General features: G+C 36.2%; 1 protein-coding gene across 2 annotated transcripts in view; it reads left to right on the forward strand.

Moving 5' to 3' along the window:
* Positions 1 to 21,365, forward strand: part of AlaRS (alanine--tRNA ligase, cytoplasmic) — a 79,814-nt gene that overhangs the window by 39,886 nt on the left and 18,563 nt on the right. For both annotated transcript variants that reach the window (XM_081740758.1, XM_081740763.1), the window contains exons 4-14: positions 1,348 to 1,493; positions 2,641 to 2,832; positions 3,534 to 3,678; positions 8,194 to 8,339; positions 9,928 to 10,054; positions 12,076 to 12,211; positions 12,486 to 12,610; positions 13,697 to 13,850; positions 15,481 to 15,650; positions 18,749 to 19,003; positions 20,190 to 20,443. In XM_081740758.1, the coding sequence (XP_081596884.1) occupies positions 1,348 to 1,493; positions 2,641 to 2,832; positions 3,534 to 3,678; positions 8,194 to 8,339; positions 9,928 to 10,054; positions 12,076 to 12,211; positions 12,486 to 12,610; positions 13,697 to 13,850; positions 15,481 to 15,650; positions 18,749 to 19,003; positions 20,190 to 20,443 (1,850 nt within the window). The remainder of the gene's footprint in view (positions 1 to 1,347; positions 1,494 to 2,640; positions 2,833 to 3,533; positions 3,679 to 8,193; positions 8,340 to 9,927; positions 10,055 to 12,075; positions 12,212 to 12,485; positions 12,611 to 13,696; positions 13,851 to 15,480; positions 15,651 to 18,748; positions 19,004 to 20,189; positions 20,444 to 21,365) is intronic.

The following is a 21,365-nucleotide window of genomic DNA, read 5'->3' on the forward strand; positions in this document are numbered from 1 at the left end:
GCCACAAACCGCATGAAAATTGGACTACTGTTAGAAATTCTAGACCCAAATGAAATCCGTGAGATTAAAAAAATCACCCTGTATTTTTATTAGTTGCAATATGATAATGAAATTTTAGGTGAACATACTTTGATCCTTTGGATTCAAAACTGTAATAATTGTTGTTTCCTATTCTTCACAGGTAAACCACAATGGACACTTGAAGTTGACATCGGGACCCGACAATGATCGGTAATGGAATTCCTATTCAAAACCGGCGATGAATCAGCTACATCAATTCATAGGAAGTTACTTCCGGTTTATGGGGATCACACTTGGACCGCGCCAGTATCAAACGTTGGTTCAGCGGTTTAAAAAACTAGACTTTCCAGCTCAGGCCAGAAACCTATGGCCTCCTTTTTCTGAGATCAGTGTGGTGTCATTTTCATAGACTTTTTGGAATATGGCTCCTCAATTAACAAGAAGCATTATTGTTTGTCACTGGATAAGGTACCACATGTTCTCCAGACCAAAAGACCGGAACTGTAAGGGTAAAAGCACCAACTCAATCATAGCAATGCAATGCCAAGCCTCACACAGACATGATAACACAGCGGAAAATCATGAAAATAGAGTGGGAAGTCGTCCTTCAGTCTTCCTATAGTCCGGACTTGTTTCCTTCGGATTTCTTCGTGTTCAGTCGTCTGAAGGCCCATCTGTGAGGAAAAACATTAGACAGTGACAAGGCTCTCATTTCTTGTGAAAAAGAAAAAGTGTAAAAGTCATGCAACTTAATTATACCAAAGTGTATTCAAGGCATGGAAAGAACGTTGGACGAGATGCATCACAGCAGATGGAGGCTACATTCAATGACATGGTCTTGTAGCCAAAGGATGACAGTATATTCACTTAAAATTTCATCATCATCGTGCAACTAATAACAATATTATAACTATCTGTGCAAAACTTATTAAACGCCCCTTGTACCGGTACGTTCATGATCTCTGATTTATTTGAAACTTGGAAAATGTGCACAGTAATAAAAATAAAGAATGCATATGTTTCTCTCTCCAAGTTTACAAATATTGTCACTTATTGATTTTTCACTACGTCCAAACTCCTATGCACAAGTTCGATTCCCGGCGGGAGCTCGTGTGGTTTGGATCCCGCGTTAAAACTGTAGGTCCACGTGTCATATAGCCTAGCTGTTGAAAGGGACGCTAAGCTAAAAATTAAATCAAGTTACTACACAATATTGAATGAGCGAAGTATTTTCAGAATATACCCCAATTTGTGCTATGAGAAGCATTTGTTATAATGATTTTTAATTTATTCTAGACGCATGCATATTTTTTTTTTTTTCCACAGAAAGAAATTTGCACATGGGCATGGGAACTTCTAACAAAGGTATATGGCCTTCCATCTGATAGACTGTATGTTACATACTTTGGAGGGAATCCTGAAGCAGGCTTGGAACCTGATACAGAATGTCGTCAAATATGGATTGATTTGGGGTAAATTCCGTTTTCTCATTGTCGAATTAAGTTAATCAATGTACAGAGAGTTTCTTAAATCAATTTTGTTTTGAAAATAGTTATACTTAGGATAAATAGAATTAATTTCTGTCAGTTATATGTAAAAGATATATCAGCACTGTGAAGTTTTTGAAAGCTAGAGTTAACATCTTTGAAATCTGCGACAATGGTTGGTGTTCTTTATTCCAGATGAATCTGTCGTAGATAATTTTTTCTAGCTATCAGGATCAGCTTAATAATAGAAAGTATAACAAATGAATACAGATATATATTCGAGTGTGCGAAAGATATTAAGATAATAGATTTTATTTGTGTAGAAGAATTCTCTTAAAGAACCTTAAATTTAAAAGTAGTTTGTTCGGGTACGTTGAATGGTATAGCCTGGAGGCGAGTGTACAAACCAAGGAGCAAAAATAACTATTTCGGCATGCAGGGGCTATGGAACATGAAACTTCGGACTTGAAAGTATTAAACCAATACAGATAATCAAGATTGCAGGCAGGGACTCTGCAGCCTTAAATTTTAACTATAAAAATTTAAGATTTACTTTTTATTTATTAGTGGAAAATATTTTTAAATAGATCGATAAGAGTATAGAAGCAGTAACGATTTGGAATATTGAAATCCAATTTCTTACTGAAAGAATACTAAATACAGTATTATAAATAATAATGAACTGTGTTATTCACGTATATAAGACTCTCGGTAGTCAGAGGGCACATATTTAGTGGATAGTCCATTACATCGTCATCATCAAAACTCTCAAACTATTATATTTCTTTTTCACAGAAAACTTCATATTCGTGATTTAGTGAAATTTAATTCCTAGAAATGGGTGGTAAGTTACAGTTCTGAGCGTTCTGAATAGTTCAGTAAGGGATAGAGTGTAATACAAAATTTTGCATAATATGATAATAGGATTAAGTCAATTTTAAGTTAAATTTAGTTAGGGTTTGGGTACTTGGATATGTACTGGAAGTAATGCTTTAATAGTGTACTGTACAATCTGTTTTAATAATCTATTTATAAGTTCTGTTTCGGTGGAGCACCAAAGAAATCAGAGCCTTAGTAATAACGTTGGAGTCAATTGCTGAACTGGCTAAATGTATTCTCGTCTGTGGTTTAGGATTCCTCCAGAAAGAGTGTTGCCAGGAAGTATGAAAGATAATTTCTGGGAAATGGGAGAGACAGGTCCGTGTGGGCCATGCTCCGAGTTACATTATGACAGAATAGGAGGACGAAATGCAGCTCATTTGGTAAACGAAGATGATCCAGATGTCCTCGAAATCTGGAACTTAGTGTTTATCCAGTTCAATAGGTATGTAACTAGGCATTGCACTTTAATTTTGTGTTATTCATTTAATTTATTCTCAGACTAGTATACATTTTCAAAACTAATTAGTTTCAAGTAAAAAATAAAAATACAGTAAAACGAATAATTCAGCATATAATTGAAAGGAATTTTGGCAATATTTAATGGAAAAACATATTAGTATATTAAAATTTGAGTTTTTAATCTGATACTTAGAAAATATGAAAAAAAAAAAAAAAAGAGTGGCTTCGGTCTTTGATACAATATTTAATCCAGCTGATATGACCGCCTATTATCAATACTGACATACAATCGGCGGTCAGTATACGCTAGGAGAATATCTAATACTAACTACATAGTTTAATTTTTTTCTTAAGTATGTCGCTATAAAGCCAAAATTTATATATATATTGTTCTTACATTATTTTGAGAGTTGATAAACGAGCGAATTCACGAAAGTCTTAAACATATGTCAAAATTTGAAGACTCATTGCACTTACCGAAACTGCTTTTTGTTCTTGAACATAGATATTGTAATACTCTTACATGTACACTACATGTCTACCTACCTTTGAATGTATATAATGTAGTACTGTAATTGAAGTAGGGCTTTTTGAAGACGTGTCGTCATTTTATTCCCTTCCAGATGAAAATCATGGTTTGCTTTTCCACATTCACTTGTTGAGTGTTCTATTTTTCAATTTCAGAGAAAGTGATGGAACATTGAAGACTTTACCTAAGAAGCATATCGACTGCGGAATGGGACTAGAACGTATAGTATCTGTTATTCAGAACAAGAGGTCCAATTACGATACAGATTTATTTACTCCAATATTTAAAGCAATTCAAGAGGTATGGTAAAATATTGAATGACCTTTCGTATATGAATTGCTTTCTATTAATATATTGTCATGTACAGAAATACCTCTATTATCGCGGCTGTGAGATGTAGTCCACTATAAATGCAACCGGAAAATTACATTTAGTTTTGAGTCTCCACTCTCCAGGTGGGCCACGGTGGCTCAGTGGTAGATCGTTCACCTCTGGTGCATGGGATCCTTGGCTCGATCCCAGCTCGCGCCAAGCGAGCTTTGTTGTGGACAAACACCGTGTGCATGGGTTTTCTCGGGGTTCTTCCATTTCCTCCCACTTTCTTCATTCCATTCATTTCTCATCACTGTCTTCTTTAGCCTAGCCGGTATAACTGTGGGACGTAAAACAAGATTTCATTTCATTTCATTCATTTCCACTCTCCAGTAGCGCTTCGTTTTTATCCAGGCGAGGATAATTATATGCAGAATCTTGTTCCAAAAAAGTTGGTCATATATATATATATATATATATACAGGGTTTCTCCGGGAAGTAATAGGACTGATTTTATTCCGCCATGACTGTACTTCGGAGCGTGCCCGCACCGACTGGATCCGGTAGAGGGCGTTCCTAGCTAACGAATGAGCCGCTGGTCAGTTGTCTCCGAGCACACGGAGAGTCAGGACAGCCTTTTTCGCGCGACGTGTTTCTGTGAGTGGTGCAAGCCGAAAATGCAGCGTTCGTTAGAGCAGAGGTACGCGATTAAATTCTGTGTTAAACTCGGTAAATCTGCGACAGAGACGTTTGATATGATCAAGCAGGCTTACCCAGATGATGCTTTAGCCAGATGGTGTGTTTCGGTGGCACAAGGCCTTTTCGGAGGACCGGGGAGAGGTCGCCGATGAAGACCGTGCTGGAAGACCTTCGACTTCGACAAACACCGACAATCTGACTCGTGTGCGCGAAGTTTTGAACTCAGACCGTCGACTAAGTATTCGTTTAATTACCCAGATGTTAAATTTACCAAAAACTGTGGTTCATGAGATTGTAACGGAGCATTTGAACATGCGCAAGGTGTGCACGAATATTGTCCCAAAAGTGCTCACTCACGACCAGAAATTGCGGCGAGTGGAATTGTGCCAAGAAAATTTGAACATATGTAAAAGTGACCCCCAATTTTTAAATAACGTAATCACAGGTGACGAATCATGGATCTTTGAGTATGATCCCGAGACAAAGAGGCAATCTTTCGAGTTGCACACGCCAGCATCTCCTCGCCCAAAAAGGGAAGAATGAGCAAATCCAAAGTGAAAACGATGCTCATTGTCTTTTTTGACATCAAAGGCATCGTCCACCATGAATTTGTTCCTCCTGGACAAACCGTCAACGCCAAGTTTTACGTGAAAGTGCTCTAGAGACTCAAACGAAGAGTCAATCGGGTCCGACCAGACATCGGAGCCGACTGTGAACAGCTACCTGACCAAGGCCGGCATCCCAAGGCTTCCGCAGCCCCCCTACAGCCCAGATGTGCCCCCCCCCCCCGGACTTCTTTTTGTTTCCTCGCCTTAAACGCCCGATGAAAGGCAAGCATTTTGAGACGACAGAGGGGATCCAAGCAGCTTGCACCGCGGCTCTCAAGGCTATTCCGGAGAATGACTTCCGTGACGGCACCCATTGGAAATCGCGCTGGCAGCGCTACATCGACGCAGAAGGAGCCTATTTTGAAAGTTTTTAAAGAATTGTAACGATTGGCTCAATATTTTTTTTTAAATCGACTCAGTCCTATTACTTTCCGGACAAACCCTCCTACATATAATTGGAAGAATATTTATATTTTAAAGCGAGGTGGGTGACCCAAGATTTTTTTTTGAACAAGACTGTACATGTGCACTCCATATAAAGAATAATCAAAAATTTCTTTTTAAGAAACTTGGAAATGATCATTCATTTTACACGCATTATTTATTCTGATTGTTGTAGATCCGATTATTGTGAAATTTTTCATGGCAACAATAACCACGATAATTGAGGTATTCTTATAGTATAATGCTTGACTCATCTTCGTAGTTTTTAGTGATGGCAGATGGACAAAACACATGTCTTAGGAAATTCTCAGAATTCATACTGAACTTCTTATGAACTCGGCTTAAAACCGAAATTTTTTACCGGTATCTGTCAAGTTTACTGTTTCAGAGTGTTTATCGGTCACGAAAGTCACGAAAGCTACGAAAAAGTCATGAAATCAGATAACGGCCATAAAAGTCAAGAAATTTAGCTTTTGGGTCACGATTTTTTTTATCTGTACAAATATAAGTAGAGAAAGTTTGTTCTATAAAACGTCAAAATTCACCGATAAAAATATCTATGGTCGGCTTAAGACGCTACCAAATTGCAAGCAAAGCACGCTTCTATCACATGCATGGAAAATTCAATGAGGAACACAAAAGACAAAACAAAATCAAGATGGAAGCAGAATACCTTAAAAAGTTGAAAAAGAAAAGGAGATTGTTACAACAGACCGAAGAGGAAGTTGAAGCACTTCAGAAGATCGGGAAAGCTCAAAAAGGAGTAAAACAATATTAGCCAACTTAAAAGAAAGATAGAATCCCCCAGTTCAACTGTTTACAATCAGTGTGACATTGTTAAGGGATTGCTAAGGATTTGTCGCTTCTTCTGTATTTAGATATGCAGTTTTAAGATTATTGGATTTGTGTGTTTGCTATTGGTTAGTTGCCGAACAAAACAGACTATACGGTGAATATACTGAAAGTGATGTGAGAAGACACCAAGTTCTTATCGCTCCAGCGAACAGCCTTTGAAAATATAGATAAGTGCTAAAGAATATAGGTACTGCTATTAGTTTTCGAATGCTACGAAATTTTATGGTTTGATAAAGAAAAGGTCACGAAATTTCATTTTGGAATTTTAGTAGACACCCTATGTTCCTTTACAGGGTAGATTATTTGAGGAGTCCGTTTTCTAAGAAGTAAGAGCTAAAATGAAAAGAAATTGATCATTAATAGTTACATATTGGAAAACAGTATTAGCAAGTAACTTTTACTTTTAGAATTTCTAGTTTATACTGGTTTTCAGTTCATTTAACTATCAGGAGTGAAGAAAAGTATCAAAAACTGTAGCGGATTAATTCTGTAGCTTAGAATTCTGTAGATTCAACACAACAGAAATGAAAGCTTGCGATAGAACCTTCCCCTATTAGCCCAATCCAATCAAATCCAATATTACTCTTTTATTTCAGATCTTGCTTTGTACAGGGTGTCCCACTCTTAAGAAGCCCCGGGAAAAGTGTTATAAAAATCTTAATAAAAGTGGGTATGGAACCAAATTTGTATATGGGCGTGATCACCTAGATTTCACGGCGGATGTTCTCACATAGCTCGTCGACGTGGCAGCATTGTAAATCTGTGAAATGTGGCAACAATGAGATCTCGCAAGCTGTGTGTGTGTTTCGTATTTCAGTGTAGCCTGGCTTACTGTTCGTGTATTGTTATTCTGTGGAAGAGCGCGTGTTTCACAAGAAACAGTATTAGATAAGTGATTCCTTTAAGACATGTCAGGAAATGTGAACTCACAAAATATACGTTTATGGAGTAGTGACAACCAGTATGCAATCGTTGAGGAACCCTTCATTCGCAAAAGGTAGGCGTGTTTTGTGCCTTATCACAGCAGTGCATTATCAGGCTGCTTTTTTTTTTTCTTTTTTCTTTTTTACTAGTGGCACTGGTGAAGTGTACCAAGTATTGTTCCATGAATTTGTGAACAAGTGAATGACGAGGAACTGATACTTGGCTGGTACCAGCAAGATGGGGCAACGTACCACACGTCTAAAGCAAGTATGGCTGTGGTGCAATCATTTTTCCCTGACAGAGTGATTTCCAAAGGATTACGACCCCCAAGGTCACATGACTGTACGCCTGACTTTTTTCTGTAGAATCACCTTAAAGGTAATGTATACAAGAACAAACCACGCACCATCGACGAGTTACGTAAGAACAATCACCGTGAAATCCAGGCAGTCACACCCAATACTCTGGGAGCAACATCACGAACATGCAGCGCCTTGTTGAAGTGTGTATACAGGTGGGGGGAAGTCACTTTCAGTAATGTACACAACCATAAAGGTATGCCATATACAAATTCGGTTTCATACCCACTTTTATTAAGATTTTTATAACACTTTTCCCGCGGCCTCTTACGAGTGGGATACCCTGTATTATTCTTTCATATTCTTTTTTTCTTTTCTGTTAATTGTCATTTAATAGCACGAGCGTGAATAATTATAAAGGAAATCTATAGATTCAAATCTCATTCCAAAGCGATTTCTTTAATATATTAATTCGACATGAATAAAGCGAGTTTTAAGAGTATGACATAAAATGTAGATTAATATATTACTTAGGTCTCATTGAACTTTAGCAGTTACACATAATCGTACTTTTTGAGTGAAGTTACTAGCTATAGTTGATATTGTAGGGTATAGTAATACTCGTACTGATCTTGTGTTTAGATAGTACCGTTGAGTAATATGATCTTTTACAGGGAACAGGAGCACCACCTTACCAAGGAAGAGTTGGTGCAGACGATGTCGATGGAATTGATATGGCATATCGTGTTTTGGCTGATCATGCCAGAACCCTTACGATTGCTTTGTCTGATGGTGGTCATCCTGATAACACAGGTCGTGGGTAAATATCTAGTTTAATTTTCTTTCTTTTTATTGTAATTTCACATACTTCCTCTACTATTTGTATCTTACTTATTTGTTATTTTATTTTTTTTAACTGTGGGCGTGATTGCTAACACGTTCACCACGGATGATATTAGTATGGCTTCCGGTTAGGAATACAAATTCTTCCGTGTTGACCCAGTTTCGTGAGGACAGGTGGAAACGAATAATAGTTTTGGATCTCAGGTGAAGAGGACCAAAAATAATTGCGTTGAAGTGGAGGTACTAATTACAATGACATAGTTAAACTTGACTTATTGGGTCAGCATTACCCTTCACTAGTTACAACATTACATTTTATTATCAGTAGTATTACTCTGATACAATTCTTATATCAGGGTGTCTATCGATCACGAAAGTCATGAAAAAGTCACAAAATCAGAAAACGGTCATGAAAGTCAAAAAAAGTTACGAATTTAGCTTTTGGGTCACGATTTTTTAAAATCTGTATAAATACAAGTATAGACTGGAAAATTTTGTTCTATAAAAGGTCAAAATTCACCACCAAAAATGTCTATGATCGGCTTTCGACGCTACCAAATTGCAAACAAGAGCTCCTCCGTGGCTCTTGTACGTACGCGCCTTTGGCGTGGGAGGCCCGGGTTCAATTCCCGGCGGGAGCTCATGTGGTTCGGATTCCACGTTAATCAGTAGGTCCACGTCTCATATAGCCTCGCTGCTGAACGGGACGTAAAACTCAAAATCAACTCAACTCAACTCAAATTGCAAACAAAGCACGCTTCTATTACATGCGTGAAAATTTGGCACAATTCGCACCCAAATTCGCTCTTGAAAATGTTACTAAATTTTATGGTTTTGAAAAGAAAAGATCACGAAATTTCATTTTGGAATTTTAGTAGATACCCTGTTATATTATTCGCGGATTTTCATTAGAAACGACAGAATAGTCTACAAAAAATTAGCAGTAAACTTTAGTATACTTCGAAGAAAAATATGCATATCTCGTAATAGGGTAGGTTGGCTCAATGATGGAGCTGTCATCTCTGTGGATAAGGGTCCCAGATTCGATCTCAAGCAATGTTAGTTGTGGTAAATAACATCGTGTCTGTAGAATTCCTTAGAGCCTTTCCCGTTTGCTTCCACACTGTCTTCCACTAATTATATCATGATCATTCATTTCTATTAATTATTCCTCTCTCTAAAGGGCATAATTGTGTGACGTCAAAGATTTAATTTTGTTTCGTTTTTTGCGTAGCTGTAACCTTAGGATAGAAAATTCTAAATGCACTGTAAAAAATATTACTATGTCTCGTAATTCTGAGAACTTGCAGAAAAGTCCAATTTGGTTTATGTGCCGGGAACTGGTTGTATGGTTATTCCCGGCGGGAGCTCATGTGGTTCGAATTCCACGTTAATCAGTAGGTTCACGTCTCATCTCGTTGCTGAACGAGACGTTAAACTCAAAATCAACTCAACTCAAATTGGTTGTATGATTGTAGAAATTTGGAAACTTAACGTTCTCAATTACATTCGTTGTTTTCAGCTACTCATATTAATTTACATATTATTTTCTTTTTTATTTTCAGTTATGTTCTACGTCGTATTTTAAGACGAGCTGTCCGTTACGGAACAGAAAAACTAGGTGCAAAACCAGGATTCTTTGCAACCTTGGTTCATAAAGTCGTTGAAATACTTGGAGATACGTTTCCAGAAGTAAGTAAGATGATGCTCGTAAGCACAATTTTGTTTCTTCATTCTTAATTGCGTATATGTATCTAATGTCTCGTTGTAGATGCTACCGTATATTTGCATTTACCTGCGTTGTATTGTATATTTGTAGAATATACACTGCTTTATCTTATTATTTATTTGTATGTATGTATCGGATCATCTCACAAATAATGTATTTTTGCACTATGAAAAAATGATAACTTAATCTATAACACTACCGTTAGTCAGGAATATAGTTTTTATTGTATTTCACAACACATTACCGCCTGTCAACCTGTTGTCGAATCCTCCGCAGAAGTAAGTCACCGGCTTTGGAGGCAAAGAACGGGTCACTGTTCGTTGCACGTCGTCCTTATCCTGCAGTGTTTTCCCAGAAAGGTGGTTTTACATACTGTGCAAGATCTGATGAAAAAGCCGAATGGGGGATTTTCTCTCAACCATATTCCTTGATCTTAACACAGGTTGCTATACGTGGGCGCACATTATCACTATAGATGACCACACCCTTGTGATGAACTAGAGTAGGGCATTTCTTCTAGAATGTTGTCCGTAGGTGTTCAGGCTTCTGACAATAGACATCTGCATTGATTGTTTACGTGGCAAGAGCTCAAAATCTCACCAAACACTCAGCATCAGTTTGGAGAGATGGAAGTCCTGTTTTGGCACAGTTCCTGCACCCCTTTACCTTTAGGTACCCTGTGACGTTTGCGTGTAGTGTTATGGTACCCCCTGTCACCGTCCGTTCCAGGATTGTCTCACGTCTGTGAAGGATGAGCAGGGAGCTGCAGATATCCATTCTCTGCTGCCTCTGATGAGGTGCTTAACGCATGAAGTACCCATTGACTAAGTTTCGACACGTATCCAAGGTCCTGAACGGACGAATGAGTGAAACGGAGTTCGCAGGGCATCGTTGTCCAGCTCCACAATCTCCCTTCTTGTGGCTTATCGGTGAGGCTGGTGTTGCTAGACTGAAACATCTGGCACTTCCTCACATTCACAGTACTCTGACCATATATGGCATTAATGTTTTGTGCCCTGCGCTGGCTGTGTGTTCCTGGAAAATTCATACAGCATGAAGTACCGTATGTGGTCCTCCGACACTGTAATGATCAAACACAAGCCACAATTTCAAAACATAGTGTTAAACTTTCTCCTCCTACACTGCTGCACAATGAAGTGCCCTATATGACACATCTATGGCCCGTGCCATCTCCTTCACTATTCGCTCATCAGATGGCATCATTGCAACGATCATCGAGAAAACGACATTACTTACGGGACGGCTCATACTTTTCTATGTGAAAATGTGAAATTCCCTTCTGCCAATTTTAGCAAATGGAGAAATAAGAAATTACGATGCTAACTGTAGTTGGCTTTCCAGAGTAATTCAGAAACCTTTAATATTTTCTTCTGATTAATTATTATTATTTTTAAAGTTCTCGGTGTAAATCTAAACCTATAAGAGCCAATAGTCCATTGAAGGCAACAACGAAATATTATAACTAAAACAACTCCTTAGTGTTACATATTCAAGCGACTAGACCAGATTGCTTGTAATTGGGTAATATGAGATCCAATACATTGACTCACCACAACTATATCTAGCTTTGTAGACTGGAGGTATATATTGGACTGAGAAATACTTTTTTTTCTCTCTCTCTCCCTTGTGTAATGCGATCATTTTTGATCTTAGATTCTGCTTGTAAGTTTAGCAAAAGCACAATGAGGCAAATCAGTGGGCTGACGAAGGATCGAATTCCAGTTTGCCTCTTGTCTGGCTAAAAAATTCCCGATTATTGTTCATCATTTGTGTTGTTCATTGACACTGATATTATTATTATTATTATTATTATTATTATTATGTAATTGTTGTTGTGGTGGTAGTGGTGGTAAAGAAGTGATAAGAAATAAATTAATAACAGACTGCAAAGGATAGTTTTTTTAACTAGTAGTGTTTTAAAAAAAAGTGTTACTCATTTTCAGTTGTTGTTTATTTTTTAAAGGTACGAAGTGATCCGCAGGGTATAATGGACATAATAAACGAAGAAGAAAGTCAATTTTTGAAAACATTATCTAGAGGGCGTAACTTGCTGAATCGAACAATCGCAAAATTGGATGGCAAATGTAATGTTCTGCCAGGTTCGTATTTGCAGATTACCTTTTTTATTAGTCTTATTCCATGTAAAAAATACTTTCAAAAATATAAGAAAAAGGGATTTCACTAAAACACCGTCTTTTAAAATATAATAATGTAGATCTGATTTTCTTCCTTTACGAAAGGACCACAACTTTGATCAAACTATAAGATGAAAAATCACACTAGCCCACAGAACTGTAAGAATCTACTCTGTTTCGTTACTGTTATTAATTTTACTTGATAAAACTTGATGAATATTATTTGATTTCATTTTAGGCGATGTTGCATGGCGATTATATGACACATACGGATTTCCGGTTGACTTGACTTCCCTGATGAGTGAAGAGAAAGGATTAACGGTTGATATGGACGCTTACGAGAAATCGAAAAAGCAAGCGCAGGTGAGGCAACATTATTGTGTTTTGTTTTCTTGTTTGTTGAAGTTTAGCGTTTCATTTCAGCACTGACGCTATATGAGACGTGGACCTACAGCATAAGGTGGAATGCGAACCCCCTAATCGAAGATCAAACTCAGGACCCCGTGCACCAAAGGCGCGCATGCTATCCACTAGATCAGCAGGAAGGGTCATTATCTTGTGAATGTGCTATTAATGTAATTTTTAAATATAATGAGTTACTATGTTACGTCTTTTTTCGCATGTTGGTAGAATAGTCAAAGAGCCTATCCGGTTGTAATGATGTGAACAAACTTTGGGGGAGATGGCTGAAATTCAACTCAAACGTAGAAGAGACCATGTAGATTCTATATTCGAAAAGCAAATTGTCCTAAAATGGATGGAACATAGTCAAAAATCACGAAACATGAATATTAAAGTCAATACAAAATCCGTGAAAAAAAAAAAAATGGCTAATGAAATCTTATCGCAAAGATATAATGAAGAGCTTAAAGCCGATGTATAGCACGTAAGGTACATATGGATAGAATATTGTCGAAAGTGAAGTTGCTTGAGAAAAATCAATAATAATGATAAAGTAATATACATCTGCAAATTACCCAGGTCGCCCCACGCGGAGGTTACATGCTTGAAATATCTTGCATCTGGATTTGGAATCTCCAGACTCGATTTAGCACGCAACAGGACTTTTGACCTGATCACGTGATAGTTTGGTCTTTATGGACAAATCGGATAGGCCCTTAATGAACTTTTTTGACGTGAATATTTTGTTAAAGGAAGAGAAAAGTTACACAATCAATCTAAAAATGAGTTTCTTTGTCTTATGTTAAGCTAACTAAGTTTTTGCGAGGTTAATAGTATTATGAAGTAGGAAAGAGTTGTACAGTAGTGATGAAGTACACTTGCAGTAAAGTTTATTGTGTTAATTTTTATATTAAGCCCTTGTTAAGTTGTATTTATCTGTTAAAACTAATGCGAGATAATATATTGAAAGCAATTAGTTGTTATGTGGCAAGAATTGTTCTTTGCAGGAATTTAAGTAAATCATATATTGTTTTATGTTGTTTGTAGATCGCTTCTCAAGGCAAAGGCGCAGGAGTTGATGATCAAATTAAGTTAGACGTCCACGCTATTAATGAACTCCAGAGCAAAGGAGTACCACCAACCAATGATTTTCCTAAATACAACTATAAAGCTAAATCCGGAGATTTAGATGCCGAATATGGTTAGTATTAATTGTTGATGGAACATTATATTTATCAAAAAATAATGAAAACAATTACCTTTTAAGGAGTTTCGTCGGAGCTAATTGTATTAGAAGAAAATTCGAACTGCTTCTAAACATTTAATGGAAACTAAGCACTCCGTAATATCATTTCGGAGCATTCCCGTAAGCAAGGGGAAAATCCACTTCCGAATCTTACTTCATCAGAATTAAGGATCCTAAATTAATCTAAGATAGTGGAACTATGGGCAAACAATGGGATCATATTATAAACTGTCAGTCGCTTACGGACATTTAAATTTTAATGCAAGATTCAACGTTGGGAATTCGCCATACATCCTTGAGAACCTATCAGATTTAGGAATTAGAAACACTGATACCAATATAGTGGACTTCCTTAAAAGTTAGGAGCAGTATTTACAAACTCAAATATTTAGGTTTTACTCATCAAGACATATCAAAAAGAAGTAAAACTTCCCAGTCCATTAATGAATTTCTACAGATTCAGGATAAAACCTAAGAGGAATAGTAAGGTATCTGATACATATAAGTAATTCGAATTTTCTTCTAATACAATTAGCCCCAACGAAGACTTCAGCCTAATTAGAAATTAAAATATTGGTCAAAGAATAATAAAATGCGCTTACGGTAAATAGATTTTTTTTAATTTTAAAAATTTAAAGTATTGATAGAAATTTGCTGCTGAAGACTACACCATTGTTTTAGTACGTTTTCGAGTAGTAGCTGTGTAAGTGTAGTTATCAAAATATTTATTAATTTTTTCTGTAAATGTTAGATCTGCTTTTTATTGATTACTGTTTGACAATACATGGGACACTTCCTCTGTCCCCTAAGTAGTTAATATGCTTGCTCTTGTTGCATATGGTTATAGGTTCAGTTTCTTGTTGATGTAATCATCAATCTATACATAGTTCCTAATTCTAAACTCTACAGCCACGAAGGCCTATGGCCGGCCAGATGGTTATGGTTAATTGGTATGTGATAAGCATACTAGTCCCACTTCTGACAGCTTCCTCTTTATACAAGTAATTCTGTCATTGCCTCACCGTCCTAGATCACCAGCAAAAATTTTCTCACTCAGGAATCGAAATCGGAATCACGTCTTCTGTTAGACTAAAGGAAGACGTAAATTATGTTCTTTTAATGATAAAAATTATATTCATGCTTTTGTCGGCCATTGCTGTAGTCGCTTTAGAAAACCGCTTTTCATGAGATCAGCGAAGTCAATCACTTTGCGTCTGGTCACAGGAAAGACGGGTAACCGTTCGTATTCGCCAGATGGTGTTTGCATTGCGGCATCCAACCAGTGTCGTGAGGATAATGGAGAAACTACTTGAAGGAAAGTAGTAGCGAGCTTTAACGGCGAGGGGAGTCGATGTACTGACCATACATAAAGGTCAGTACATATAGCATATAATTAACAATGTACATCGAGAAAATTATTATATCCTCGTAAGTACCAATCACTGTGCTTCAACAGATTATTACCCATCAAATAAATGATATTAGTTTTGCATTACACCTGGCTGACCTCACTACATAAGGTCTCAATATTAGATATGTGAATGTCCATCTCCTGTGTTTTAAGTGTGTTCTGGTTTTTTTTCAGAATTTTCTCCTTGTACTGCAAAGGTTATAGCTCTTCGACATTCCAAATCATTTGTTAATGAAGTGACGTCTGGTCAAGAATGTGGGGTTCTTCTGGATAAGACCCTTTTCTATGCTGAGCAAGGTGGTCAGATTTATGACGAAGGGTATATGGTCAAAGTTGGAGACGAGGTAGGTGTAGCTTATTAATGCAAGTAACTTGAACTTATTATGTAAACTTTGGATATGCATGTATAGAAACCGTGTAGAATTTATTCTAATATTTATTGATTGTTTTGAAATCTACTATTTGGTTCTTTTCAAGCCTCAATTCTTGACTTTTCATTAAAGACAGTTGTAAATCTGCTTCTAAAATGGTCCAGAAACTAAATGAAATAAACCCCAAAACCTTAGCAACTGCATGTAGTGTCTGTAACCTCTAATATAAAGATTGCGTTTTCCATATCTCTATCTTGTTACGTTTCTGACAAACTACGTTGTTTTCCTGTATTGATAATTGTTGCTCAGGAAAGTATTTTAATAAATCAAATGGAAATATAAAAGACCTCACCTAAACTACTCTTGTTTAAAAATTTAATAACAAAATCCTGATATTTTGGTTTGGTACCAGATCCATAGTCGGAAGTATAAAAATAAATAAATAAATAAAAAGAAAAAGGCTAGTGTCCCTCCTTTGGTCTAAAGGGTGGCACGTGTGCCTTCGGTGCACGGGGTCCTAATTTCGCATTACAATAATTCGGATTTGCACCTTAAACTGTAGGCTCATATCTCATATAGCCTCGATGCTGAAAGAGACGCAAAACTCCAATCTAACCTACCAGGATAGTGTACAAATGTAATGAGCAGCCGGCTTTTCGTATAAAGTGAAAAATGATCAACCTGTATGAGATTTGCAAAGATTTTGATGTGCAATGATGTGGTATGTATACGACCAGGTAGGCACTTTGAGCTAACCCTGGCAATATCGTTGTGCCATTTTTATGAATCACATTGGTTGTGTTATACAGTTTAATCGATGCATTTCATACGAAGAGCCAACTGCCAATTACATACTTCGTTTTTTTTTCCTATATCCATATCTAAACACCACTGAGCAAGGCTGTGATAAAAATATATTTAAAAAAAAACACAGTTACGTAACAGTTTCGACACACTAACTGGGTCTTCTTCAGACTTCCACTTCTCTGGGCGTTACTTCTTGCACACAGATCTTGAGAAATTCATCTTTCTTGATCTCCTTCTATTGTCTGTTTTCCTCCTGAGTTCCGAAAAATGTCCTATAATATTCTATCAGGCCTTGTTTTCATATTGTAAAACTAAACACAACAATACACTGAGTAAGGCTATGTGATAAAAATATATAAAAAACACAATCAGTAACAGTGGCGGAGGAGGAGTAGAAATATGGTGAAGACACAGTGTGTCGAATCTGTTACGTGATTGTGTTTTGATATATATATCACATAACCTTGCTCAGTGTGTTGTGCTTAGTGTGACAATATAGTAACAAGGCCTGATAGAATATATATATCCATCGGCGATACCAGATGAAATAGCAACTTCTGTATCAGTATCTTCATTCGCTTGCAGTATTCCTTTACCTTACAGGACGTAACCGAAGCGATGTTATACTAAAAGACCGTATAACTGCATTAAGCTAGATTGTATTTTCGTGAAAATAAATCCATATTTTCTAGCCATTTTTCCACTATTAAAACTTGCTATCTGAAATTATGTTACTATAGAAATTAATATTGTTAAACAAAAAGTTAATATTCATTGTTTGTACTCATAAATTTATGTAAACAACAATATAAATAAGAATTAATACGGTTTTGTATTGTTGCGTATTAAGTAGTACACGATCCATATCGAAGTTTAATATAAACCGGATAATACCACTTAATATTAGAATCGTTTTCATTAAAGTGAGTTGACAGTAAATTAATGAAGATCCAGCATTTTTTTATTATTTTAAATAATAGTAATAATAAAAGATTGCGATTATGGATTATCAGTACTGCAAATTCTTCGTTAAGACAAGTTCTGTGACGTGAAATTAGTAGCGACATCTTGTGAATTTTATTGTTATAAACTGATTTAATTTAGGGTAATAATACTAGGGTTCTGTTTGGTATGGATAAGGTATGCGAAGAAGGAAAGAAAAATGGATATGAATAAAGAAAATCGACATTGTAACGTAATTTAATTATCAGCTCTTATCGTTTTTATTTATTTATTTTTAAATCACTGAAATTTTGGGGTTTGGTTTGTTTTACGAAAAAAAAAAAAATCAATGAATTAGATTTGATGCGTGTCTTTGGAGAGTGAATTAGCAAAAAGCTGGCTAGTTAAGTCAACAATCAATCTCTAAAGAATGTTGTAGGTATGATTTCAGTAAAGGTGTTCACTATTTTAAGACCAAGCCGAGGTGAATCGAACACAGCCTTTGTTGCCGATCCGAACCTATTCTGGCCAAGCTTGACCACTAACTATAGCGAGCTTGATCCCTCAGACGATGGACTACTTGTCCATGAAATTTCGTTTAGATGTGGCCAGTAGTTACCGAGAAATAAAATACTATATACATGACGAGTTGAGCGAACCGAGCCGAGCCCGGGTACCAAGTTTAGGAACTTTATTCCTCAAATGAGGGGCTACTTGACGACCAAATTTAGTTTAGATCCGGCTAGAAGTTACCGAGGAATAAGGTAGAAAATACAAGAGGAGCCGAACCTGTCCATGGCCGAGCCCGGCCACAAAATATAACGTACTCTATTCCTTATATCATGGGCTACTTGTTCACCAAATTTGGCTCAGATCTATCTATAATTATCGAGAAATAGCCTAGTTATTTACTTACTTATTTACCTACTTACTTGCTTCCTTACTTGCTTATTTGCTTGCTTACTTACTCAGTCACTCACTCACCCCCAAAACGATACTATAAGCGTACAGTGGAACCTATAAATATTAAAAATTATATTAGACATTTCGTGAGTCTATGTATGGAGATTCCGAAAGTGAAGCAGTGTTAAATTTCCTTTCAATTCGTCTTAATAAGTAGCGTGGTGTAAATAACGAAAGGTTGATTCCTGTATTTCTCATATAAGCAGTTATTAAGGTTTTAAATTAATGATAATGTAAAATAGTCTTCGGTGGTTACATACTATAGGTTTTGATTTACATGTAAGTCTTACTCTAAGAATAATTCTTTTAAAAGTTAAATGATCATTAAGCCATATATATATATTTACTGTATGTTACAGAGTGTGGAATTTTCTGTGAAGAACGTTCAAGTACAGGGAGGTTATGTGGTTCATATAGGAACTGTGGAAGGAACGCTAAAAGTAGGCGATGAAATGACTCTCCACTTGGATAGTTCCCGTCGAAGACTCATTATGAATAACCACACAGGAACGCACGTGTTAAACTTTGCTCTTCGTGACGTTCTTGGAAGAGATTCGGATCAAAAAGGATCTCTTGTTGCGCCAGACAGGCTTCGGTTTGATTTCAGTAACAAGGTAAGTGGTGTAGTGATCTAGATTATTGTTCTTTCAAAGTCATGTCATTTTAATTTATGTCTTAACCAGAGTTTAAGAACTTATAAGGGCGACTTCAGTATCAGTCACTCATTTTGTCTGTAGGTTAAATGTCAATTAAGTTTGTAAGTTGGTTAAGTTATACACAGAATAGGAATACGTTAATATAAAAACGTTTTAGTAAAAACCACACTTTTTCATTATAATCGCAGCTTAGCCCTTTACATTAGAAAAACAGGACTCTACCATCTGTATCATTCTGCTGTGACCATACCATGTAGTTGTGTGACTCGACAAGATCAGTCACACATATGAAATAGGTAATTGTAATGCTTCATGCTGTGGTTCCATTTGGTTGACACCTACAGTTTGCTGTTAATTTATTTTCATTACATTTCCACGGGATATTCAAATCGATCTAAGTTTACTTTTCGTATTCAGTTCGATCGTGATTGGGATTTAAATCATAAAAAGAGCTTTAAACTGACAAGTTTTCATTATTTAAAGTAATATTTTATGCTGGTTATTTCAACTTTTTCATTAAAATTATCTCAAAAACGTAGTTATATTATGTACAGTGAAAAATATGAATTTCTGATGCATGTCAAAAGGTCATTGTTTATAATCGTAGAAAATGGTTCTTTTTAACATATGAAGAATTTTAGTGGGTTAGGTTGGAAATCTTGTATTTCTGTTGCTAATGTGTGCCATTTTTTTGTCTAAGAATGTATAATAATAATAATAATAACAATAATAATAATAATAATAATAATAATAATAATAATAATAATAATAATAATAATAATAATAATAATAATAATAATATGATAAATTTTGAAGGGATGGAGAATATAAGTTGTAACCTTTCACGACGAAACCATCATTTCTCTCTATGGTTTCAAAACCGATGATCGTTTCGCTAGTCTTACTGTATGGCCCTGAGGAAGCTGGCAATAAGACCAATGAAAAGATCTTCGGTTTAGAATTTAAAAATACATGACGTGTTACCTAGAAACCATAAAGAAAAATATATCTAGGTAGAATACAAATCAGAAAGGTGATGTCATCATTTAAGAGATATATTACAAAGCATTGTGTTGAATTTTTGAGCATGTGGTGCTTTCTGTTTATAGTAGATACGTAATACTCGTTGTTCTACATTAAATAGGGTGCATTGTCAGTGCAAGAGATAAAGAAAACAGAAGATATAGCAGTGAAGGTAATACGAAAGAATGAGAAAGTCTATGCCAAAGAAGCACCACTAGCTGTAGCCAAGACAATTCAAGGTCTTCGTGCAGTGTTTGATGAAACTTACCCTGATCCTGTCAGAGTTGTGTCTGTGGGGATTCCAGTAGAAGAACTGGAAAGTGATCCAAACGGACCAGGTGGAATGCAGACATCGGTGGAGTTCTGTGGTGGAACGTATGTACATGTGTATAAATATTTGCGTAGATAGAGTAGTTTGTTCTTCCCGTAACAGAAAAGATTCCGCTTGAGTCTGAAATTTTGGTTGGAATAAAATTTTAACCTGTTTCCGCAAACGATAAGTAAAATGAAGATGCAACAGTTGTACCTGAACTAATATGAAACAATGCCTGCATGTTATAGCAAGATGTAATTTCATAATCTTTTTTCGTGTTAGATATCGTTAAAGTCACTGTACGCGTTTTACTGTACAATGAACTGATTTTGTTACACGTCTTCCCGAAATGTCTGTAAAGCAAAACACAGAAATAAAATTTGGAGAACAAAATTACAGCTTAGAAGGTACTATGAAATATAGTTAACCTGAAGGAAGTGTGTGTGTTACATTGGCTGTGTTACAGAGGGTGGTTTATCACGAGACGTAGAGTTGGATATTTCAGTCGCACTCCAATACCGAACAGATACCTCATGTATTGATCCTTCGGATTCATGGGAGTATAAAATTATATATATATATATATATTATTATTCAAAATTAATAGAATAAATGATTGTTCAGGTAACGGACTGGGTAGTGTAGTGGTTAGCGCATCGGCATCGTAAGCCAGGGTTCCGGTTCGACTCTGTTGCTTGTATGACAGGAATATAAATAAGATCAGAGTTTGCGTCCGTGTATTGATCCTTTTGAATACTATATTAATTACTTTGCAGAATTTAACTTTTCTTTTGGCTGCTACTTGTGATAACATAAAATTTGTACATAAAGAAAATGTACGATAGTGTCTGATGAAGCCAAAGTGTTAGTTGGCAAAACTGTAACACACAAAGCAAAGCTTCTACTTATGGAAAGAAAATGTAAATATTTTTACGTTTCCGAGCAGATGGAGAATATTATAAAGTCAGTCAAACATGCTTTTCG

This window comes from Thermobia domestica, chromosome 2, assembly GCF_964235325.1.
Source record: "Thermobia domestica chromosome 2, izTheDome1.hap1.1, whole genome shotgun sequence".
NCBI lineage: Eukaryota > Metazoa > Arthropoda > Insecta > Zygentoma > Lepismatidae > Thermobia > Thermobia domestica.